The sequence below is a fragment of the Danio rerio genome, chromosome 5, assembly GCF_049306965.1.
Source record: "Danio rerio strain Tuebingen ecotype United States chromosome 5, GRCz12tu, whole genome shotgun sequence".
Classification (NCBI taxonomy): Eukaryota; Metazoa; Chordata; class Actinopteri; order Cypriniformes; family Danionidae; genus Danio; species Danio rerio.
This window is the reverse complement of record NC_133180.1, coordinates 62,919,748-62,945,991: the sequence shown is the minus strand read 5'-3', so window position 1 is coordinate 62,945,991 and position 26,244 is coordinate 62,919,748. Positions and strand designations below refer to the sequence as shown.

Sequence of the window (26,244 nt, the reverse complement as noted above, 5' to 3'; positions counted from 1 at the left end):
CATCTTCTATCAATATTTATTTCAAAAATAATTTATGACTAAACTGTCCATTTGTCACAAGGCTTCTGTTATTAATGTTCATGACAGCATAATTGCATTTCGGTATGTATGAACTTATCAGGTATACCGTGTTTGCAGCAGGTGAATTTAGGGTGGCGATTGATGAGGGCAACAAGTGAGATTCCATTCTGAAGACTGGAACAACCTGTTTCCATGTTTTACGTAAAGGGGGGAGGGGCTTAAGTCCCAAATACTGCTTTAGATCTGTAAAGCTGCCTGGACTTGTTTGATGTATTGTCAGTGTAAACTTGAGGATAGTTCTTCTGCCATTGTCACTACTGTTTATCATTTAGACAAAGAAACGCTTATTTCTTAGTCATACAAGTGAGTCGACTTTGTCTTCAATCACTTGTTAAAACCCTCACTATAGCTGCAAGTATTTAAGATGGGTCTGCTGTCTTCAGGACTCGTGGTTTTGTAGAAACAAGGATGAATTCGTTGTGGTGAGTGACTTTTATTGAGCTTTATTAGTAAATTGGGGTTTTTTCAGATTGTTTTTCTGCCTCTTCGAGTGTAAAATTGATAGCAACACACTATTCATTCTATTTTGCATATTTCTATTTACAGCATGTTGTGTTGTTATGTACTGCATAATGTTTTTTTGCAGGGGGAGATTGATGATTGCCATGATCTGATGCCACAATGACTGGTTTTCTGACCTGCATGTTTACATTGCTGCTGATATGTCTGATACCATGTAAAGGTACTTTTTGCATATGGAAAATGGTGACCTCCATTCCTAATGTCATCATAATATAATTACATACTTTTTGTTGCACTCTTACACCTGGATTTTGTCATTACACTTAAAAAAAAAGGATATTGGCTGTTTGTTCAAACTACTTATCTAAAATAATCTGAAAGACCACTATTCTTTTTTTTTTTTTTTTTTTTGGAGGGACAACTTCATTGTTTTATGTTCAATCCCCTCAAAATTTTAAAAAGTAATAAGTTAACTTAATTCCTTCATGTTGTCCCAACTCAAATTGATTTTCATGGTACCCAGTATTTTTACAGGGCTGATTAAGTTAACAAATTTAAGCGGATTGAACATAAAATAATTAAGTTCTCCCAAACAAATCTCAAGAATTGTGCTATTTCAACTTATTTTAGAGAAATATCTTGAGCATGAAACAAAAAAAGTGGATTGAACATAAAACAATTAAGTTGTCCCAAACATCTAAACAATTGTGTTGTTTCAGTTCATTTTAGATGTTTAGATGTAGTTTGAGCAAAAAGCAAAAAGCAAAAAACATGAGTGTGGGTCACTGTCCACATCACATTAAATGTGCAAAAATGACTTTATATACTGTACACAGAAGTCAAATTAAAGGCAAGTAATGTGCCTCATGTTTCAGATATCCTTAATGGATTCAAAATGTTAAAAAAAGGTTTGATTATGGATTATCGATTGATCTTTATTGTTGGGTATAGAAAACTTTGCCCACTGAAATTTTTTAGGGTCATTTTCTTTTTACATTCATAAGGATTGTATATAATTAGCATATCTGTGTCTTTTATATCAACTCAAATGTTTAAATGATAATACTTTTAACTGTTAGCAAAAATAACAAACTGTTTAAAATTATTTCCTAAGTGCAGTTTAAACATAAAAAATGTCAAAATAATAATTATTGTCAACCAATTAGGTACTGATTATTATAATGATCAAAAGTTATGCAAAACAAACAATTAAAACTGACAATTAAAACAATTAAAAGTTAAATCTTAGCTGAAGAAGATTAAACAACTCCAAAAACTCTGTTTAAAAAACAGTTTTAATTTTTTTTTAAAAGACATCATCATTCAGCATAATGTATATTTATGTTTAAATTAAACATAATGTATTAAACGATATCAAATATTTAGAAGAATAAATGATAACGCTTAATTTTATTATTTTTAATCAATAACAAACATGAAGTTTGATGAAGGCTAGTGTATAAAAACGTATAAAAAACTAATAAAAATGTCAAAGAGAATTAATTAATCTTTCAGGGTAGCATTGTGACATCTAAAAAGCCATGTCATTAAATATTCTAAATATGCATGACAAGATTTTCTGGTATACAACTTGTTACAATGAGTCACATTTCAAATGGTGTATTGGTGAAATGGTGAATGGTGAAAATCATGGTCAAAATATATGATCGTCACCATTTTTTAAATAAAAACTCAATATAAAGCTGTATTAAGCTTTTCTAGTTTTGATGCTTGAAACTTTTTTGATGCTTTTTTGTCTTAGACCAATTGGGTTGAATTGAATTGAACTGAATTGAATTGAATTTTTAAATAAATGCTACAATGCCTTTTTTCTTCACTTACAGCAACGCTTTCTCCTCCAGAGGTCCTGACTGTAGGGTTATTGGATTTTAAGGCTACAGCTGAATGGCTTCCAGGACAAGGAAATCCTCCTGGAACCAGATATACATTGGAGTTCATACATGCACAAAACATGTAACCAGACTTTAAAACACTTTTTTAAGTAATATTTCACGCTGCACCGACCATCCAGACCAATGTCAGACTACAGTTTGTCACTTGTCAGGCGGTCCATGAGTTGACAAATTTAGATTGAACATTAAGCAACAAACAGAGCCCTGACCTTAAACACTGATCCAGCAAGATCAGTTGTGTTGATGCAGCGTGAATTGGTGTTAACTATTTTTTACTTAAAGAGTTAGATCAATCAAGATTTAAACTTTGTCATTAATTACTCACAGTTATATTGTTTCAATCCCTGACACCTTCCTTCATCTTTATGTAACGGAGGCCAGCTAGCAAAGTGCTATGCAGGTAAACCTCACTCCTCTTTTCTCTGAAGGTGCTCTAGTGACAGACGCTAGTGGCCATGGTCTTGTTAGAGCAACCAAATCTCACACAAAGAATCGATGGTTCGACCCCAGCTCAGCACAGGTTGGGTGCAGTAAGAGCGGTGGGTTACATTCAGAAGACAGATTAAGATATTTTAGATGAAATTCAAAAGCTCTCTCATCCATCATAGACAGTAATGGTCTCAAAGTCCAGAAAATATTGCCAAAACATTTAGCTTCATGTTTTCATCCAAAGATGCAAATTAAACTTATGAGCCAAACTGAAATATTGCATAAAATGCATTGGCAAATGAAGCACCGTTTCCATTTAATGAGTCAAAAAGAACAAAATCATCCCTTCCTGATGAACTAAAATTAAAAATTTAAATTAAATAAAAAAAAAAAATTTAAAATTTAAATTAAAAAATTAAATAAAAAAAATAATAAAAAAAATTGAATTTGGGCAAGCAGTGGCGCAGTAGGTAGTGCTGTCGTCTCACATCAAGAAGGTCACTGGTTTGAGCCTCGACTGGCGTTTTTGTGTGGAGTTTGCATGTTCTCCCTGTGTTCGCATGGGTTTCCTCCGGGTTCTCCGGTTTCCCCTACAGTTCAAAGACATGCAGTACATGTGAATTGGGTAAGCTAAAATTGTCTGTAGTGTATGAGTATGAATGAGTGTGTATGGGTGTTTCCCAAAGTAGGGTTGCAGCTGGAAGGGCATCCGCTGCATAAAACATATGCTGGATAAGTTGGCGGTTTATTCCGCTGTGGCGACCCCTTATTAATAAAGGGACGAAGTCGAAAAGAAAATGAATGAATGAATGAAATTGAATTTGCGCCAGTAGAAGCCACTCTGGGATTTTTTTATATAACAAATAACTTGCTGACAAAACATAATGAACGTGTGGTGGCTTTTTCCATTATATACAATTTCTTATCAGATAAAACGTTTATCCTGCTTAGTTGTGTACATATTTTTTGTATGCATATTTTCAGTGTATGCTAATCTTGGCATTTTAGTGAAGCATTTTTTTTTTTGTATTTCTAATCATTTTTTTCTGATAAAAACATAGCTAGGGATTCAACTGTAATTAAACAAAGCTCCAAGGACAATTTTGTGCACCGATAAATGTCAATTTAAAACTATGTTGTTCACCTACACTCCCTTTATTATGTAGACCTGTCTGATTGTTACCTCAAGTTTCTAATCAGCCAATTACTTGGCAGCAACACAATGTATTTAGGCATGTAGACATGGTCAAGGCGATCAGCTGCAGTTTAAACCAAGCATCAGAATGGGAAAGAAAGGTGATTTAAGTGATTTTGAACGTGGCATGATTGTTAGTGCCAGACGGGCTGGTCTGAGTATTTCAGAAATTGCTGATCTACTGGGATTTTCATGCACAACCATTTCTAGGGTTTACAGAGAATGGTCTAAAAAAGAGAAAATATCCAGTGAGCGGCAGTTCTGCGGGCGCAAATGCCTTGATGATGTCAGTGGTCAGAGGAGAATGGCCAGACTGGTTCAAGCTCATAGAAGGGCAAAGAGCATCTCTGAATGCACAGCATGTCCAACCTTGAGGCGGATGGGCTACAGCAGCAGAAGACCACACCGGGTGCCACTCCTGTCAGCTAAGAACAGTAAACTGAGGCTACAATTTGCACATGTTCACCAAAATTGGACAATAGAAGATTGGAAAAACGTTGCCTGGTCTGATGAATCTCAATTTCTGCTGCCACATTCGGATGGCAGGGTCAGAATTTGGTGTCAACAACATGAAAGCATAGATCTACCTTGCATCAACGGTTCAGGCTGGTGGTGGTGGTGTAATGGTGTGGGGGATATTTTGCTGGCACACTTTGGGCTCATTAGTACCAATTGAGCATTTTGTCAATGCCACAGCTTACCTGAGTATTGTTGCTGACCATGTCCATCCCTTTATGACCACAGTGTACCCATCATCTGATGGCTATTTCCAGTAGGATAACGTGTCATGTCATAAAGCGTGAATCATCTCAGACTGGTTTCTTGAACATGACAATGACTTCACTGTACTCAAATGGCCTCCACAGTCACCAGAGCTCAATCCAATAGAGCACCTTTGGGATGTGGTGGAACAGGAGATTTGCATCATGGATGTGCTGCCGATACATCTGCAGCAACTGCGTGATGTTATCATGTCAATATGCACCACAATCTCTGAGGAATATTTTCAGTACCTTGTTGAATCTATGAGAAGGAGGATTAAGGCAGTTCTGAATGCAATAGGTGGTCCAATTCGGTACTAGTAGGGTGTACCTAATAAAGTGTCCAATAAGTGTGTGCCATGTTAGCTGAAGGTGCGAGTTTGTTAACAATTAGTAACAATTACTACATCTCTCATATAATCAAAGTTGAACCACTTAAGTCACATGGAATTTTTTTGGTTCCTTTTCTGGACTGAACATCTCAAGAACATTGCTGTCTATGGAGGGTCAGAGAGCTCTAAAATATCTTAAATTGAAGGTGAACCAAGGTCTTAGGTGTTTGGTAAGATAAGAAATTAATGATAGAATAATAGGTTATCTAATCTGCTATTGTGAAATAGACTTATAAAAATGCTTTGGTGCACTCATAAAGGCATTTACAATTTTTTTTGTGTAGGTCTGGAGGAAAGTGGATTGGGTCTCCAAAATGCACTGACATAGGCTTACTGAAATGTGAACTAAACTTTGACAAGCCACCTTTTGACCTCCATTGGAATTATTTTTTGAGAGTCAAGGCAACATTTAAAGGGACAAGCTCAAACTGGACAACTACAACAAGCTCCTTCCAGCCATATGGAGACAGTAAGTTCAGATATGTATATTATAGGAAACTATTAGAATTTGGGCCAGATTCACAAAACAGGACACTCTTTACAATAAAGCTTTAGAAGAGGTCTTTTTTTTTTGCAATGACTTTTGAAAAAGAACTGAAGAGTTCAGACGCAAAAGCCTCTAAATGCCATCTGAAATGTTCTTCTAAAATGAGGATTTTTCTGAGCCTTCTGTGAGTAGTTACAGTCCTTTCACCTTTATAGAGATTAATAGGTTGTTATTTATTGCCTTAATAGTTAAATAACTGAAAACTTCAACTTTTTTTGTCGTTTTTTGCTTTGGTGAGCTGTTTCAAACTGCCAAAAACTCTAAACAGACTTAGTTTAGGCCATGAATGGTTTATGAAGTTTATTCATAAACTAATTTCGATAGGATCACATGCTTATGATTTATCACGGCCAGTCTCGTATTTGCTAATCACTATCTTCCAATCATATGAGCCCTAAGCTACTATAAATAACCACAGTTTTCAGTCCATTTTTATCTTCGCTTCCGCCCGTATTCTCCACCTTTACCTCTGATCGGGCGGCACGGCGGCCCAGTGGTTAGTACTGTGAGCCCCACAGCAAGAACACTGCCGGCCCTGGTCCCACCAGGGCGGTGGCCGTTTTTGTGAGGAGTTTGTATGTTCTCCCCATGTCCGCGTGGGTTTTCCCCGGTTTCCTCCCACCATCCAAAGACATACAACATGCATAACAATCAAGCATTTTTCTAACCCCTTTTTGTTCCCTTAGCTACCGCAGCCGGGGAGTTCTGAGATCCACTGAGCTCAGGCTCCCCTCTCGCTCTGCCAACGGGAGGAAGCCCCGCGCTCGAGGATCCTTTGAGCTCGAGGCTCTCTCCCGGGACAGCATGCCAAACAAGCTTTTTATAGATCATCAGCTAAGTGTGAACTCTTGAAAGAAGCTTTTGTGGATTAAAATAATTTCATGGAAGGTAAAGTTTCTTTCTAGAACCATCAAAGCCAAAAATGTTTAGGAATGCGATTAGCATAGTGGAGTCCAATAATAGTTCAGCACTGACAATGTACACATAGAAGAACACAGACAAAGCAAGATTATTTCCATAATAGCCAATCTACAGTCATTTCACTTTTAAAGAGATTAACAGGTTGTATTCATTGCCTTTATAGTGAAATAACATTAACATATAGAGGCTGAGAAAATACGGCACTTTTTAAATCTGAACTCTTTAAGTATTTTTGGTTGCTATTTGCTTTGGTGAGCTGTTTCGCACTGGCAAAAACTCAAAACGAACTTAATTTAGGCCGGATTTTATTCAAAATGACGTCATTTCAAGAGTCCCAGAGCCATAAATTATGTCAGAAATTTATTTTTGTTGGGTGAACTATCCCTTTAACAGTTCTTAAAATAACTTTTTAAAATCAATCTTTTGTGGAATAAAATAATTCCATGGATGTTAAAGTTTCTTTCTGGAACCATCAATGCCAAAAAACATTTTTGGCATTGCAATTAAGCATGAAAGTGGAGTCCTATAAAAGTTCAGCACTTAATCGAATGACAATATACACATAAACCAACACAGACACGGAAAGATCATTTCCATAATAGCCAATTTACAAATATTTCACTTTTCATGTCTTAACTTAATCCTGACAGATGTTATGTAATGTGTATTTATATAGCGCATTTATCGTGTATGGCCATACACCCAAAGCACTTCTTAATCATGAGTTGAGGTGATGCAGCATCCACCTGGATGATGCAATGGCAGCCACAGGACAACAGTGCCAGTGTGCTACCCAAACACCAGCTATAGGTGAATTGGAAAGACAGTGATAGAGCCAACTTGGTGGATGGGAATGATTGAAAGGCCATGATCTGTGAAGGCCGATGTTGAAAATTTGGCCAGGACACCAGGGTTACACCCTTACTCTTTATGAAAAGTGCCATGGGATTTTTAATAACCACAGAAAGTCAGAACCTTGGTTTAACGTCTCATCCGAAAGACAGCTCTCACAGAAACTATGATGTCCCCTTTACTATACTGGGGCATTAGGACTCACACAGTCCGCAGGTTGAGCAGCAGCCAACAGCAACCTAGTTTTCTCATGTGGTTTCCCATCCAGGTACTGACCAGACTCAGCCCTGTTTAGCTAAGTAACCGGTCTTGGGCTGCAGGGTGACATGGCTATCACCAAGATGACAAAAGAGGAATTTATACAGTGGCTGAAGAAGCTCAAATGTGCTGCAAGTCAGAAAAACAGAAACAAATATACAATAAAAATATCAGGATTAATTTGACAACACATGTAAATACAGAGGCGCAATACAAGTTAGGAAAGCACATTCATATAGAAAAACACCATCTCCCAACATTTCCATTGCGATGTTTTTAGTGTGTTTCTGTAGTGGTGAGAATTTGCGTGTGTGTGTGTTGTGAAATTGATGAAAATGTTTTCACAAGTTGTTAGCATTTTTCTATATACATGTGTTTTCTTAATTTGCAGCACGTGTGAGCTCTCTCAGCCACCGTAGGTTTGCACTTGTGCCGGCTGTTGCAAATGTGGCACACCACTGTGTTTTTGTTCTTAAGTTTTAAAATAATTGTGTTTGGATTTTAATGCAGCTCGTCTGAGTCCTCCAGATGTAAAGATCTCAACAGACCAAAAGTCCATTCAAATCAATTTTAATCACTGGCTGGAATCAAATACAAGGACGAAACCACTGGACTACCTGCTTTCTCTTTTCGAGAACAGTCCTGCAGGGGAAACAAAGGTAACAACCTATTCAGGGGCGTAGCAACCAGGGGGGACGGGGGGGATATGTCCCCCACACTTTTAGAGACAGACCATTTAGAAACAGGCAATTAAGAATGTAAACCTTTGGATTTCATACAGCTGACCCCCCCTTCACCCCTGAACCTACTCAATTTTGTAATGTAGCACCATTGTTATTACAGCCAATTAAAAAAAAAAAATCACACTTTAGAAGGGATTGCTTTGACAATTAAATGTTATTTTCTTTATTTAGTTTGTAGCTGTGATATCAACCTCAAAATCCCCGTATGTTTTCCATGATGTGCCGTCCGGGAAGAACTATTGCATCAGTGTTTCCGCCAGTCATCATCAGGCCTCAAAGAACAACAACTTCAACACCACCAAATGTATCTTTCTGTTAGGTATAATAGATATATTTAATTCATTAATGCATTAAGTAAGTCCAAAGGGACATTAGAAATAATTTAAGCTTACAGAAGAATTTAAGTGATTTCGGCATTTGTTTTGAACTTTATAATTATCAAAGAATCCTCTAAAAAGTGTACTTTCCTCAAACATATTAAATAATGTTGATGATAATAGTAATAAATGTTTCCCAAGCAGCAAATACTTGAGTACTGACGCTGAAAATCCAGCAATTTAAATTATTTATATATATATATATATTTAAGTTGAAAACTGTTCTTTTAAATAGAAATATTTCACAATATTATAGTTTTAGCTAAATTTTGATCTACTAAATACAGTCTTGTAGGTCAATAAATTTGACTTCAATCCTGCTAAACTTGCAATATGTGTATGTGAACTCATCTATATGCTTGTTTTTCTTTTTAGATTCTACTAGAGGCGTTGTGCTAATAGTTGGCATTGTGGCTGTGCTGGTGATTATGTTTTTAGCTGGGATTTTTTTGTTTTTTGTTTGTTTTAACCACATCAAGCCCAACATCAAGAAACTACGCGTTCCATCAGCCTTGGTATGTACTTGAATTCTGGTTAAGCAAAAGTTGAATATTATTGCAGTTTAAAAAAAGTTAAAAAACAACTTGATAGAACAAAAAGGGTTTAATACTTTCATACTAACACCATCTCACTGCAATTCAGAACTTTTTGATTTAGTGGCTAATTCGAATGGAATCTTACTTGTACAATTTAGTACGGTTTGCTTATCCGCCAATGAAGGTTGGGTTTAGGGGTGAGGTTTGGTGCCATGGCTCCTTTTAAATATCCTACATCTTCACATGACTAAACTCATACGAATTAGCCACTAAACTGACAAAACATAAAATAGTCACATTTTCTTGTGAGATCAGGCTGTTTTGTTTTTGTTTTTACATACATTTATTATCTATATGTACTGTAAACCCCAATTTGGACAGGGGCAGTTCACCCCCCCAAAAAATATTTTCTCATTCTAAAGTGGTTCTAAATGTCCATGAATTTCTTCTGTTAAACAGAAAACAAGATATTTAGAAAAATATTGGGGGGAAAAAACATTGACATCCAGGGACAAACATTCTATGGAAGTCAATGATTAAATTTCTCAAGGGGTGTCCAGATTCGGTCACGTGATCAGAAATCGGACCGATCATGCAGTTTCAGACTCGGAATCGGAAGTTACCTCCTGATCAGGACTCGAATATATATATTATTCGAGTATACAATTAAACCCAAAGCATTAAAAAGGAACACAAAAACATAATGTTGTAGACCCATTACAACACTTGTGTTTCACTTTAGGGTGAAAGATTTTCCTACAGATTTTTCAACATGTTCAAATTATTCATGCAGATTTGCAGTGTAGAAATACTGAACAATAATAGCAAATATATTAATTATTGAGAACATTTACATGGACACCAATAATCCAATTTTATGCGATTAAGACAATACTCTGATTAGGAGTCTACCATGTAAAAATACAGTCATGTAGGACTTTTTGCTGTTTTGTGACAGGATTTCATACACACACGGCTGTTTTACACTATTCTCTGCACCTAATAAGTCAGTAAAGGACCACAGACACACGTACACATCGCGAAATGTGGTTTTTTTTCCCCCTATACATGCGATATCAAATTCCATTAAAATAAGACTCTACCAGCATTTCATAATCACATCCAATATTTTGTTTGTCACGGGGGCATGCATGAAATGTTCCTAAATGACAGTGAAAGTGCCAAACTGCAGTACAAAGTCGACAAATCAAAAATGAAAATTACATGAAACTCCGGAGGAAATGTGTATAGCGTGGTGACCCAGTGACATTAATCGAGTTATATGCTATAACATGTAAAACGGAATCATGAAAGGTACATTCCTCATGTAAACACCTTGATCATATTATTGTCTTATTCAGATTAAAGCAAATAATTTGAATACTAATGTCCATGTAAACGTAGTCATTGTTAGGTAACACAATAGGATCTTATTGTGAAATGTTACCAAACAGATCAATGCAATTCAGTGTAGAGGTTACTTAAAATTTATAATGACACAATGCTTCTTCATCCTTTGCAGCTCAATGTTTCGAAACCTTGTAGGGTCCTACCGCTAATCCCTGAGGCATTCCAAACGATTTACCAAACACTGACCTGGCCAAAAACAAATATGAACCCAGAGGAGCGAGAGTTGGCATCAGACGACGACTCTAATAATGAATACCTTGAGAGGGGAAATTTTGCAGTTAACTCCTATTCCGTCACCAATATTAACCTGCCAGAGGAAGCAAAGACATCAAATAAGTACACACTTGCTACTAATATGGAACAGAGCGATGGAAGTGGATTATCGGAAATGGATAATGACAGTATGCATTCAGGTACCTCAGAATCTTGTCGTTCAAGATCATCTGAAAAGCTACAAATGAGTATTATTGATACGCATGAGGAATACAGGCTGGAAACCGTTTTTTTGGAGGAAACTCTATCCTGTGCTTCTATCATTAACAATGAAAGAGAACTGTCAGAGGAGGAGAAAGTGAACGAGGAGGATATGGACCATGAGGACTACGATTCTGCATCAGAAGATGACTTTAAAGATGAATACATTCAGAGGGAAAATTTTACAATTGACCCATATTTTATTGCCAGTCTTAACCCTTTAGATGAGGCTGAGATATCAAATCCCTACACAATTGGTGCTGATTTGGAGCAGAGCGATGGAAGTGGATTATCTGAAATAAATGTTGACGATATGCATTCAGAATCTTGTACTTCAAAACATTCAAGTTCATCAGAGAAGCTACGAACAAGTATTATGGATACGCTTGAGAAATATGAGATGGAAATCTGTTTTCCAGAGGAAACTCCTTCTTGTTCTTCTAGGGATAATTATGAAAGAGACCTGCTTGATGAGCAGAAAGAGAATGAGGAGGAAATGAATGTATTGTTGCCTGAAAATGTCTTAGAAGGTGGCTATGAGCCAAGACATAATAACAAATATGAAGTATAAGGTAAGGATTTAAATAAAGGACAAACTTCCAAATCACCAAGGCCTTTAAAGAGAATCTACATATCCCAAACCTTCTTTGAAAGGGGGAATCTAAAACCAAATCCAAGCAAAAAAGTATCCAATTTTCTTCGGAGCAACCAAAGTACACATAAAAAGGAGAATAAGACTTGAGCAGACACTGATGTAGAAACAAAACACAGGGTTATTTATACCTAGAGAGAACTGTTATTAACATCACCATCGGTCTCAGGGGTAGCCATGATAAAAATGTGAACTTCAAGAACTCTCAGAACTTTTGGGCCTTCCAGGAATCAAACAAAAACAGAAGGAACTCTGAACCTAAGCATTGCTTGTTAATGGCCACTTTGTCACTGAGTACCCAGCTTTGAGTTGAGGTACTATACTCTTCAAAATAAAAGGTCTTCATTGGAATATATGGGTTTACAGAGAAGCTGAAACAACGTTCTTTTGTGTTTCTTTGTCAAACCAAAGTAGTTTTTTCATGGCTGTTAAAACTGCGTTTTGTAGCCTTTGTGTTTTTCATAGCATGTGCATTATACATATGCCTACTTACTGTAGCATTGTGACTGCACTTTCTTTACAATGTCACTGTGATGCCGCAGCTTGTCAACTGACTGACCATCTGGTCAATAAATGGCCGTTCAGACTTTGATAATGGACTCCAGGTGCTACATGAAGCAATTTATAATGCAGTGCGTCATTTGAGATATCTTTGTTGAACATCCTATTTAATGGGCAGCACGGTAGCTTAATGGGTAGCATGATCATCTCACAACAAGGAAGATGCTTGTTCAAGCTCCAGCTGGGCCAGTTGGCATTTCTATATGGAGTTTGCATGTTCTCCATGTGTTCGCATGGGTTTCCTCCAGGTGCTCTGGTTTCCCCCACAGTCCAAAGGCATGCGCTGCAGGTGAATTGAATAAAACTAAATTGGCCGTAGTGGATGTGAGAGTGTATGGATATTTTCCAGTAGAGGGTTGCAGCTTAAAGGGCATCTGCTGTGTAAAACATGCTGGGTAAGTTGGTGGTTCATTCCGCTGTGGCAATCTCTGATTAATTAAGGGACCAAGTCGAAAGGAAAATCAATGAATGTCATACTAAATGTACATCTGTTGTGTAAATACATTTACATGAAGTGGGGTAAATTCTGAGGTTGCTAGAGTAAAACAAATGTTCATTCATTCATTCATTTCCTTGTCGCCTTAGTGCCTTTATTAATCCGGGGTCGCCACAGCGGAATGAACTGCCAACTTATCCAGCAAGTTTTTACGCAGCGGATGCCCTTCCAGCCGCAACCCATCTCTGGAAAACATCCACACACACATTCAGACACCTAATTCACCTGTACCGCATGTCTTTGGACTGTGGGGGAAACCGGAGCACCCAGAGGAAACCCACACGAATGCAGGGAGAAAATGCAAACTCCACACAGAAACGCCAACTGAGCCGAGGCTCGAACCAGCGACTCAGTGACCTTCTTACTGTGAGGCGACAGCACTACCTACTGCACCACTGCTTCGCCTAAAACAAATGTTAATTAGTCTTTTTTTATTGTTGTTTAATGGACAGTTGCACTTAAACTTCATTTGAAATATTTTCTCAGATTTTTTGAACAGTTTTAAGCTGTAAAAGATCTGATGGTAAATGGTGGTTACACCAAAAAAATAAATTTTATTTTAGTAATTGAAATTATCAACAGGAATGCACGGTGGCGCAGTATCACATTCGCCTCACAGCAAGAAGGTCGCTGATTCGAGCCCCAGCTGGGTCAGTTGGCATTTCTGTATGGACTTTGCATGTTCTCCCCTTGTTTGCATGAGTTTCCTCCAGGTGCTCCAGTTTTCCCCACAAGTCCAAAGACATGTGCTTTAGGTGAATTGGGTAAGCTAAATTGTCTGTAATGTATGTGTATGAATGAGTGTGTATGGGTGTTTCCCAGTGATTGGTTTCAGCTGAAAGGGCATCCGCTGCATAAAACAAGTTGGGGGTTCATTCCGCTGTGGCGATCCCTGATTAATAAAGGGACTAAGCTGAGAAGAAAATGAATGAAATTATCAACAGGAAAATACTATTTGGAAAAAGTATCCTTACAAGCGCTTAAAAACTGTTTTCCGTTCTCATCCTGGAATTGTAAACTGTGTGAATCATTACAACATTTGTTAAAGGAATTTGTTAAAATGGATATAGGAAACAGATAACACAATTGATACGAGCAATCATATGACGACAATTATTCACTAAAGTTTTATTATGTCAGGTTCACTTTCATGTTGTCTCCCTCCATATGAATGTGCTTTTGCGTTTTTTGTGAATGTTTCATAAGGTGCTACATTATATAATCAAATCTGTAATATTATTATCATATTGGGGTACACTTCCGTCTTTGTATATGACAGCTATTGAAGGCTTGAGAGTGGGAAAGCTATGTTTAAATAAAGGGTACTGACTGTAATGCTTAATATTGCTGTATTGGATGGTTAGGCCCTTTTTTATTATGGTTAAAAAAGATGAACCCCTCCAGTAAAAGACTGAGAAATACAATAATAAATGCTATCAGTTTATTTTTGTGTGTTCTTTTTTTAAAGTTACAAATAAATATTGAAAAATATAAATATGCAATAATGTGGCTATAAAGTACATACATTTGATTTCCTTCTATTTACAAATCAGAGTGATTTTAAAGATTACATGCCAACTGCCATTAAAGAAACCTCGCTTTTTGTCAGTCGCCCCCAAACAGAGAAGAGAAAAACCCTTTCCTTCCTTCTTCCCCACGGAGACGCAGTGACTTGGTGGTGCGAGTGCCTCTTTGAAAGCCTGTCCGTTCCTTGTTGTTTTCCTTTTCCTTCTCTTGCTGTTGGAGTTGTACCTGTTGACAGATCACCAAACGCATGTCCTCCTAGAACAGAACATTTTGGTCAATAAAAAAAAAAAAACAAGAGCTTTTCTTTATGCAGTAAATCATACATATTTATAAATTAATAAAACATGCATTGCATACTATAGATCAAGAGTGTCAAACTCAGGTCCTGGAGGGCCGCAGCCCTGCACAGTTTAGTTCCAAACCTGCTTCAACACACTTACCTGTAGGTCTCAAAAAAGCCTAAACGACTTAATTAGTTTGATCAGGTGTTTAATTAGGGTTGAAACTAAACTGGCCAGAACAGCAGCCCTCCAGGAACTGAAACCTGTGCATTAGAGGGTTCGCTAACTTAAGAATCTGTCATTCATTTCTCATCTAACCAAACACCCGAGACCTTGGTTCATCTCCAGAAGACAAATAGAGATATTTTAAATGAAATCTAAAGCCTGGTTTATACTCGATGCGTCTGTTAGTTCACTTGAGTGCACGCGGCGAATGTGACGTCATCACAGAGTTTGCAGAGGTTCGCTTTGGGTGCGCTTGGCATGATTTTTGCTAGCGGAGCGCATGTTTTTTTTTTTTTTTCTTTAAGTCGAATGAACAGTGCGCATGGCGCCACGTTTGAGTTAAATATGAAACATTTCGAAGACATTTTTTCTAAAACAGTACGACTGTACAGACATCTTTATGATTCGTGACCATAGAGATGACCAGATGACCAATAATTCTAATTATTCTTTTATTCTTTTTTTTTTTTATTCTATCCCAACCCTAAACCCAACCATCACAGTACTGTAAAAAATATTAAATATTGCTATAAAGTGTTACAAAAATGATGCTAAATTGATGGCGTATCCACAGATGTATCCTATCTAGACTATACCATAAAACAGTAACATTGTAAAAATACATAAAATAATACTAAGTTCGAACCCAAAAGTCACACAGTACACAGTAATTATGCACGGTTCACTAAGCTACATGAGACAGAAATTTACTCTGACCCTGTCAGTCAAATGCAGATTCTCAAAACGCTTCTGATATGATCGATGCTTTGAATCGCTTTAGTCATGTGATCTGTGCGTTTCAAATCACTTTAGTCACATGACCTGGCTGTTTCAGATCATGCTTTGAAACACTTTCACATCGGGATCTCAACACTATGTCGAAACATCAGTTTCACGTTAGCCATCCCAACTAAGAGCTCTCTGACCCTCCATAGACAGCAATGTTCTTGAAAGAAACCAAACGTGGGCAGAGCAGTGCCCTGCAGGAACTAAGTTTGACACCTGTGCTATAGATAGACTATGACTTGCAACAAGAAAGTATTTGTGTCTCCTTTACAGTTTGTTCTTGGAAGAACTAAAAGGATTCCAAGACAAACCCCATGAGCACAAAAAAAGCCACAAATAAATACAAGTTACCAACCTGCCAAGACTCAACTTCTTGAGACAGTGCCACCTTGTGCCTGATGGTGTTCAGAAGCTGCTGGTTGAGAGCGTCACGCTCTTGCCGAGCCAAGATCATTTCCTCTTCCAAGGCTCTGTAGGTGAGAGGGAAGAAAAACATTGTGTTGACAAAACAAAAGCTGTCAGACTTTAATACAAAATCTCCTTCATTCATATCTTAGCTTATCACTTTATCTCTGGCATACAACAAAGAGAACAAACAAAGCTATTTGATTCAGTTCTTACTTGTAAGTAGGTTTGCCGGGACTGTTACGAAACAGCTTTACCTCCTCCCTCAGCCCTTCTAATTCAGTTTCTCTGGACTGTAGCTGACAAAAACAACAGACAAAACATCTCAAATGTAAGATAAAGACGTCACTCAGTCAGCTGTTGTGACGCCACTGTATTGTGCAGCTAACCTCTTTTTGTAGCCTCTGAATCTCTTCTTCTTTTTCTCGCAGAACAGAGGAATGAGCCAAAATGGTTTCTTTGGCCTGTTGGAGATCAAAATGAAACCCAGTTAGATAAGATGAAAAGTGTTCTGCCTGATCTGAAATTAAAGAGCTGGCTGATGAGAGAAACAAGCAGCTAACACGCTTAAAACCCAAACATTGTTGATCTTAAATTCATTTGAATTGTTGTCAAATTTTCTACAAGCTAAGTGGGTGCATGCACAACACCATTTGTACTAAGCCGGGATTGAAAGCTACCTGGCACTGTTGGATCTCACTCTGAAGGGACAAAGGGAAGCAGGTGGCCTCCCCCAGACTGGCCTCTTCTCCCAAGGCTTGAACCCTTTGCTGTAGGGTCCGGTTGACCGTACGCAGCTGAAACACAGTGCTGTGTTCCTGTTCCAGCTGTGAAAAAGCCAGAGACAGCCAGACTGAAACTCTCTAAGCATTGGCGAACTATGACCAGCATTTAAAGCTTTTTATACAGCATAGGCTGTCCTTTAGAATGAATAAAATTAAAGTGTATTTTTTAAAATAGTGTATAATGATAACAGTGAGATACTCTATATCCAGTGAAATTTTTAAGTGGGTTTAAAAGTACGGTCTACAGTTACAATATAAAACTTTGTGAGAAGCCTTCCTAACATATGCTAGAATGATTTTCGTTTATTTACTAATTATTATGGCTCATATGATGATTTAAAATGGTGCAATTAAGTCAATATTTAGGTGCTGTACATAAGTTTGATGCCCAGTGGTTGAACTAGGTATTGCAGACCCAGTTCAAAACAAAAGCGCAGGCTGCCAGATTGATGACTTTAACAAGAGTGTGCCTGACTGTCAAGCCTAATGGCTGATTTAAACCGTGTTCTAAATAAAAGCAACGGGATGTGAAAAAAGAATGTTTTCCATATTAAAAGGGGTTTTGTCCTAACAACACCTGAAATTTCTTATTTTAGAAACGGCTTCTATTTCTTCCAGCTAAACAACAGAAAACTGACAATGATAACCTCACGTAAACCTCCTGTGCTTTATTCAGTGTTAAATGCTAATAATGCGAGTTTGAACGCCATTTTACAAGACATTTATTGCCATACTATTGAAAGCAGCAGCAGATAGTTCACCTCAGCCCATGAAAATAAAATAAACAGTTTGATATTAAACTTTAGAATTGTGACTCAGTGCAAGCCAACACACATCAGTGATTCTGCATTTACATTTATTAATGTTAAAAAAGTTGAATGTGTATTCATTTGATTATAAACCTTACCATATTGTTGGAGTGCAGTCAGTGCACTATTCTGGGCTTCTGAATAGATGTAGTTAAATTTCTGTCATGTTTCATCTCGTGCAAACAGCCAAATTTCTTATCACTGCAAATCTTATAATGTAGAGCAGGGGTCACCAATCCTGGTCCTGGAGGGCCGGTGTCCCTGCAGGGTTTAGCTCCATCTTGGCTCAACACACCTGCCTGGATGTTTCAAGTATACCTAGTAAGACCTTGATTAGCTTGTTCAGGTGTGTTTGATTAGGGTTGGAGCTAAAATCTGCAGGACACCGGCCCTCCAGGAACAAGTTTGGTGACCACTGATGTAGAGTGTTGTTAGGACACGGGGTTACAATGTAACTTACTTATGTACTGTTTAAATTAGTAATATTTAGATTATCTGCTAATTAATAACCACCTCATGTGAAACTCTGAATCTGCAACTCATTTCTGAGTCTGCTACTATTCACCGGATGCTCGCGGATGCATACTTTGAGAGCCTTCCTGACTAACTGAATGAAATACGCTGTTTTCCACATACAGTGTTAGCAACCAATGGTGGCTAAACTAGCATTGGACAGGTTAAATAACCAAAACAAAGGGTCTGTCTTCTGGTGCGTAACTCACATTTTCAAAGCAGAATATCTGACTTTAGATTTTTTTTTTTTTCCAGATAAATAAGAATGTTCACTTGGCATGTTTTTGAAATATCTGCAAACATATTATGGTATTTTTATGCTTTAGAACTTACATACAGCAACTTCAAGCTAAATATGTTTACTTAGGAGAATGTGTGCAGCTGTGGGTAAACGGTTAACTTAGTTTTTTCTAGATCAACCTTTGCATGCAAAGTTTTACTAAATGTACTAAACAATTTTCAAATACATTTTCTAATCTAAACAAAAAATGCCCAAAAATTTATAAATAAATCAAAACTGAAAAACTGTATTGTCTCAGTTGTTATCTGATAAAAACTTAATTTTTGTGATATCATATTTGAAACTTGTTTTGAGATTTTTTATATTCCAAAATATGTTATAATAATTTAATTTTCACTTTTTATATGCTTTCTTTTTTCTTACAATGTCCAAAGCATTTACGCATTACAACTTTTTAAGCTTAGATGTTAATACATGTCTTTAAAAGGGGGTGACAGTTATCAGGTTTAAAACATATTTTTATGTTAGGATAAAAGGTCACTTTTGACCAATTTTATTTTTTCAAATCTTTAAAAGTTATTGTACATTGAAGCAGCTCTAGTGTTTAGTTCTTTGTGGAGGGGAACACTTTTTGGCTTAGCCTCATTTCACAAGTCACCTAAAAAGATAACCATTTCTTAATCCAACTTCTGTTATGATGGTAGCCTATCTGGGTTAGCTTAATGCAAGCACCCGGAGGAAACCCACACGAACATGGAGAGACCATGTAAACTCCACACAGAAATGCCAACTTACCCAGCCGGGGCTCGAGCCAGCGACCTTCTTGCTGTGAGGCGATCATGTTACCCACTACGCCACTGTGAGACCCATCAGCTAATTTATAAATAGTAAGATTCTTAAATTTTAGGTGACTAGTAAAATAAGCCAATTTCCACTTGAGTGGTCCACTTGTAGATGAGATAAAGCAGCTTTACAAAATTCTACAATCCAGTTTTGATGTTAAATACAATGTAGTTGTATGCCATATGTCAATTATTTTCAATCTCGCAATCTTCGCTCTGCTCTCCTGCCCAAATATTACATTCAGAAATGTTCCTCACCTCTGTTTCTTTATCTTTAAGGCTGGTTTGAAGCTCAATCGCCCTCTCTCTCAATCCATCCCTCTCCGATCTCAGCCGCTCATTGTCTTCTTGAGTTGACTTCAGTCGTTCATCCATATGAGTGCAACGCTCTTTCAAAACTCGGTTCTGTGATATACAATCAATTATGAAAAAGAAAAAGTAAATAAACATTTTACTGCATTATCTTGCTACAAATGAAAGTTAACAACCTCAAAACACCAGTCAATTTGTAATTTATGAAACTACTCCATATCTAAAAATATTGTAACCTCCACAGCAATGAATCACACCATTGATTTATTATAGGAATGCTGTACTTGTAGTTTTTTTGTTGTTGTTCAAAATGACAATTAAGTCAGTTTCAATTTAAAATTTAAAATGATTTTTATTTTCATTTGTATTTGATTTATTGTTTTATTTACATATTTGTTCTTTTTTTAGCAACAAAAACATCTGTGACTATATTGTGGTTATTAATAAAGTACTTCAAGTGATTTGCTATGCATTGCTTCTGTTGTGCATGTACATGTGAATACCTCTGCTTGCAGACTGTCCAGCCTAGCAGAGCTTATGGATTTGCTGAAACTTGTGTCCTCCATTTCTTCTCTCAAAGTACGAAGCTCAGTGCGCAAAGTATGCTCTAATGACACTGCCTGGAAAAAGAAAAGAGGTGAGGGGGTTTCATCAACCAATATTTCTGGGACAGTTTTTCACATAAAGCAGAAACCCAAACCTGCTGGTCTACATTCCAGAAGGCTATCTAACTGCATCAGTGTTCACACGTCACTTGACACATTTAACCAATTGATTTGAATGCTTTTAGAATGATGCGCTGGAAGTTAAAAGGTCATGAACTGAAATCCAAATTTCCTTAATTTCTTTTTATATAAAAGTCTATAAAAACATCCTGTAAGTTTCAAAACTCAAAATATCCTGGTTAAAACCACATCAAATGGTGCCACTTTTAATAATAATCCTGTTCAAACACGGAAAAGCAATAAATCTCATCTGGAGTTTTACTTCATTCATCTTTGACATGATTAGTAACCCGTCTGAAATGATAGCTCACAATTAGCATAAAAATCTGTAGTGCTACTGATTGTTTATGCTTGCTCTGAGTTATCATTTCTTTTGGAGTTTCGTTTGTACTACTACAGATTGTTTATGTTTGCTGTGGATATAATTTCAGATGAATACCTCATAACATGCCTTGATAATAAAATGCAGGAAAAAACTATGGTTATCGTAGCTGTAGTCACACTACAGGAAAGTGTCTTAAATTTTCTGACACTGCAGGAATTTAATTCGAGGGAAAGAATTGGTGAACATGTATATGCAACTATCAAAGACCACAGATTTAGGCCTAAGTAGTGATGGGTGTATTCGAAAGACTTCATGAGGCTTTGAATCGTTTGTTTCGAATGAGTGGTTTTGGAGCTCATTTCAAATAGGAAAGGGCACATGATTTCTGTGAAAAGGGCTTCATCACGTCATTACTGTTTCGAACATTTTAAAAATGTGATGGTTCTCCGCTTGGGGCGACTGGTGTAATATAAAATCCACAAGAGTGACACATTAAGATCTCCCCCAGTGGTGAATCAATGAAAAGGTTTAGTTCTTACCTGATATGTAATCAGTTTGTAGACGTTTTATAGAGACATGTGTAAAATGAAAACAAAAAATAGTCAATAGTCTCTTGTTGGCCAGTTTAGCAGAGCACACGATCGAACAAACAGTATAAATGTTATTAAAATGCATCAAAAAAAGACATTTAATATTTTAATGATATTACATGCCAAGCTAGGTGCATTTATAGGTTATTCTTTCAATTCAAAGTTCGCTATATGTTTAAAAGTACATTTTAATGCATGTTTTGCCAGTTTTTTTTGGTTGCACTTACATGGTTTTTACCATTTTTTGAACGCTTCGAACCTGTTAATCATTTTGCGAAGCAAATGTTTCTGAGCTTTGAAAAGCTTAAAGGATTATAGGAATCTTTTAGAACTACCCAAATTGGTCTCAGGTAGCAAAATAATGACTAAAATCCATAGTGGCACTAGTTTAAATCCAGCTTATATTGAAGTTTCTACACAGAAACTAAAATGTCTGGAGACAACAAGATTTTGTGAAGTGCCAGATTGTGGAAAAACTCTCTACTTTGCCTTCCTTCTGATCCAACTTTTAAAATGAACAAATAAACGTTCCATTTAAGTTTATATCAGTTACAACTTGACCTATTATTGACTAAATTTTACTGGGGATACATCTTTAAACAAGGTACAATTCAATGATGCTTATACGAAATACAAATATACTGAGTTTTAATATGCAGTATTACTAGTAAACTAGTGGTTTGTCTTTTATTACATACCAATTGATTTTGCTCAGTGTTTAAGAATCAAAATCTCAAGCTAAATCTCAGCACTGTCAATCTATGATGGACGTAAGCTGTCCAACACGCATGCAGAAGTTTAAATCAATGGACACAGATGTCCTTTCCAGAATCTGGAACCTCATCTCATCTCAGATGTTTTCTTTTTTTTACATTTTTAAGCTATAAACTAATCATACTGCACAAGTAAAGATTCACTTTTTCTCTTTTACAGTATGCAACTCAGATTCAGATGGTAAAAAAACAGGATGGGAAAATTTTGAATGGAAATCATTTCTTCCAAATTATGCTTTTGTAAAAATCTTAATAACATTACAAGTGGACCTCAGAGAACTGTGTGTAAAAAAAAAAAAGACTGTTCATGACATATCACTTTAAAGCTTCTGACTGGTCACCTCTGCCAGCTGTTCCACAAGTTTTTGGTTGTGGTTTGACAGCTGAATGAGCTGCTCGCTCTCCTCGCGCCGCCGGTCACGACCCTGAATGTGCTTCTGTTCCAACTGCGCACGTAACGCTGAGATGTCAGCCTGGAGTTCTGCTTCCCGCTGACTTGCCTCGAGGTCCCGCACCTCTAGACGGCGCTGCACCATATGTTTTTCCTGCTGCATAGCCTGTTGTACACACAAGAACAAACTATGTCTTAATTCACACACATTAAAGTGGTTCTTTATGCTAAATGTTTATTGTCAGGTTCTTGATGGGATTTTTTTTTTTCTGCATTTGCACCGAATGCTATAACAGTAAATATAGAGTTGAAGAAAAAAATATTAGCCCTTATGTTAATTAATAATTATTGATTCTGTAAACTATATCTCAAGTGATGTTTAATGCAGAAAAGATTTATTCATCATTTTTTTATCTAAAAGTATTAATAAGAAATTTCTAGTAACTTCTTTTGTTGTTGCCATGTTGACAGTATGTAATATCTTACTAGTTATTCTGCAAGATACTATTATTCAGCTTAAAGTTCAATTTAAAGGCTTAACTAAAGTATGTTAATTAGGTTAAATATGTTAACTAGGCAAACTAGGCAAGTCATTGGCCAACAGTGGTTTATGTAGCCAATTAAAAAGAAAAAACATTCTTAGGGGGGCTAAAAATATGGGCCATAAAATTATTTTATTATATATATATTAAACAAAATGTCCTTGTTCTTAAACATAATATGCTAAATATATATAAATTTCACTGGAGAGTTAATTTTGCCTTCAACTGTATCTTCTTAGCAACACAATAGGAGTTTTGTTATTTTAAGCCAAAATACCTTGGCTGGTTCTATTTACAGTTGAAGTCAGAATTATTAGACCCCCTTTGATTCTTTTTTATTTTTTTAAATATGTCCCAAATGATATTTAACAGAGCAAGGAAATGTTCACATTATGTCTGATAATATTTTTTCTTCTGGAGAAAGTCTTATTTTCTAGCAGTTTTTAAGCAGTTTAATTTTTTTTTAAACCATTTTAAGGACAAAATGATTAGCCCCTTTAGGCTATTTTTAATAGTCTACAGAACAAACCATCGTTATACAATAACATGCCTAATTACTCTAACCTGCCCAGTTAACCTAATTAACCTAGTTAAGCCTTTAAATGTCACTTTAAGCTGTATAGAAGTGTCTTAAAAAAAATTATGTATTGTGATCATGGCAAAGATAAAATAAATCAGTTATTAGAGATGAGTTATTAAAACTATTGTGTTTAGAAATGTGTTAAAAAAATATTTTCTCTGTTAAACAGAAATTGGGGAAAAAAACAGGGGGGCTAAAAATACTGACTTCAACTGTAATTCTTTTAGAGAATTAATTTCTTTTTGAATGCATCATTAACTGTAGAAGACTGTGTGTTTCCGCTGTTTGGGACCCTGAGGGACTAAACTGAAGGGTAAAGTAATAAATTAATGAATAGTGATAGAATTTTTTCCCATCACTCTCAATGAATAGACAGTTTAAAATATCTAAAACATTCTAAATATTTGTGTCTGTGATATTATTTCGTATAGCAACATAAAATATATTTTCAATAAAATATATGTACACAATTTGAACAATTTAAAAATAAATAATAAAAATAAATCTAATTGACCCCATACAATGTATCAGTAGTATACATCTGTAAAATATTAAACAGTTTTATTGCAATGATAAATAAGGTATAAAGCTTAAATTTATTTATTTATTGTGAGAGACATAGAGTAGTAGATATAACACGTTATAATGTTTTTAAGAAATTATATAATGATTTGAATTAATAATTAAGACAAATTTCCCTGCTTAGATAATAAATCAAAACATATCTCAATTATAGACATAAAAACAGCTTTTAATTAAGTTTGAGCTAAAGCTAACTACATTCCTTATTTGAGTTTAGACTAATCGAACAATATAGGGTATCAGAGATAATGCTCATTCACACCAAGAATGTATGTACTATGTGTAATAACTATATTGATTTTCACACTGGTGAGCGAAAATGTTTTGTTTATTTAAAACATGCGCTGCAGTTATATCATGTTATCTGCTGCTTTAAATATTTGAAGATTTATATCATGTCTCTGTGTCATTATCGCTATACAGTAACTGTTGACTTATCTATTCTAACAGAGTTACATTGATCATTAAAACCTTAGAGTTATCATTTTTGGTGTGAATGAACCTTTATAAAGCCTTCATCAGTCTTCATCATTCATACCTCCATCTCACTCTCCATCTGCATTATCTGAGAGGCCAACTCCTCGTTTTTCTCCAGCAAAGCTTGACCCACTTCCGCAGCCAAGATCAGGTCCTTTTCCAGCAAAGTAGGGCTTCTGTCATCCTGGGGTGAGGCCAGAAGATCATCCACTCCCATAGTAGGAGCCATGATCCGGTGGCTGGAGCCAGAGTGAGATGATGAAAAAGGGAAGAAAGAATCCTCCAGGATGGGAGACGGCAGGTTCTCCTTCTTAGAAGAAAACATTGGTTCGTTCCTTGAATTCACAGCAGAGCAGGACTCTTAATGACCGTCCTGGTATAGTCAAAAATACTCTATCAGCATCTCTCCAAATCTCCAAATTTAAGTCAAATCTGTCAACTTTTTTTTTTATAGTTCACTAAAAACACCTGTTTTATTGGTTTTGTATGCCCTTAAAAATATGATTAACACTAGTGTGTGTCACATATAGGGTGTATTGATGCAAAAAGTTCTTCGAAGGGTGGAAACATCAGTTGATTTGTTTGTTCTATCGTGATTCTTCCTTGTAAATCTTCCTAGGGACAAAAGCATGTTAGAACAGGTGACAATTGTGTTAGAACTCACCCTGATATTTATGACACAAAGCAAAAAGGTGTATTCAGTAGCAATATTTAATCCTCCTGGACTGTATAGAGCTTGGATTTCTTCTCTAAATGTGTGCTAGGAAACAACACATAATCCGGTATTACCTTTGGGCGTCTCTGTTGTCTAGCAGCTTCTTTTGTAGACCTGACCAACACAACAAAGTTTCAGTGTATGTTTCGCATTCCAGTAGTCATTCAAGACTCCTCGGTCGCAAGTGAATTAAGCCCTTACAATTGGCTAAAACAGGTTTTTTTGAAGATCACAGGTAACTTCTAAGACATAGGTGACCTGCTTAATGCTGCAATTTTACCACTTTACATATTTAGCATAACTGAAAATGGCTTTATTTCTGAAGTAAACAGAATGCTTTTCTGTCTGTGAACCATAATGGAAAAACACAGGCAAATACTTACATAATGAAATATATAAATTATATAAATAGATGCCATGTAAACCAAAACCTCTAGTTATGTTTAGTATTGACATGTTTTGGTATTGTATGATATTAACAGTATTGAATTAACTATTATATATGTAACCACAAACAACCAAACAGTTTGTCAGCCACAAACGACTAAACATGACTTAAAAGAATGTGTAATAATCAAAATAAGTTTCTTGTAAAGTCAGTATGGAGGCGTCTGCTGATAATATAAATGTCCCTTTTGACTATTGAGAACAAGTAAAGCTTTGTTTTTCCTACCTGGGAAGTTCCTGCTCCAAACTTAGCATGCAAGGTGACAGGGAGCTGAGGGAGGTACTACAGGTCGCCTTGGAAGCGCTGCTGC

At 36.3% G+C, this 26,244-nt stretch overlaps 2 protein-coding genes across 11 annotated transcripts; one reads left to right on the top strand and one right to left on the bottom strand.

Moving 5' to 3' along the window:
- The first annotated feature begins 276 nt into the window (after window positions 1-276).
- On the top strand, window positions 277-14,504 carry crfb12 (cytokine receptor family member B12). Of its 3 annotated transcripts, none has more exons than XR_012406070.1 (9): window positions 277-503; window positions 668-763; window positions 2,388-2,517; window positions 5,518-5,702; window positions 8,322-8,470; window positions 8,726-8,873; window positions 9,307-9,446; window positions 10,990-12,757; window positions 13,774-14,504. XR_012406070.1 is itself a non-coding variant. In NM_001040353.1 (8 exon segments), coding segments are annotated over 7 exon segments (1,746 nt in total). In that variant the 5' UTR covers window positions 302-503; window positions 668-702; the 3' UTR covers window positions 11,923-12,595.
- Window positions 14,480-26,244, bottom strand: bicdl2 (BICD family like cargo adaptor 2). 8 transcript variants are annotated; one of them, XM_009301866.5, is made up of 12 exons: window positions 26,160-26,228; window positions 25,561-25,600; window positions 25,240-25,386; window positions 24,833-25,144; window positions 22,541-22,756; window positions 20,290-20,406; window positions 19,733-19,879; window positions 16,965-17,111; window positions 16,674-16,748; window positions 16,501-16,583; window positions 16,235-16,349; window positions 14,488-14,842 (listed from the first exon to the last, which is right to left on the bottom strand). In XM_009301866.5, exons 4-12 carry the CDS (start codon window positions 25,094-25,096, stop codon window positions 14,666-14,668), a joined length of 1,341 nt encoding a protein of 446 aa, XP_009300141.2. In that variant the 5' UTR covers window positions 25,097-25,144; window positions 25,240-25,386; window positions 25,561-25,600; window positions 26,160-26,228; the 3' UTR covers window positions 14,488-14,665.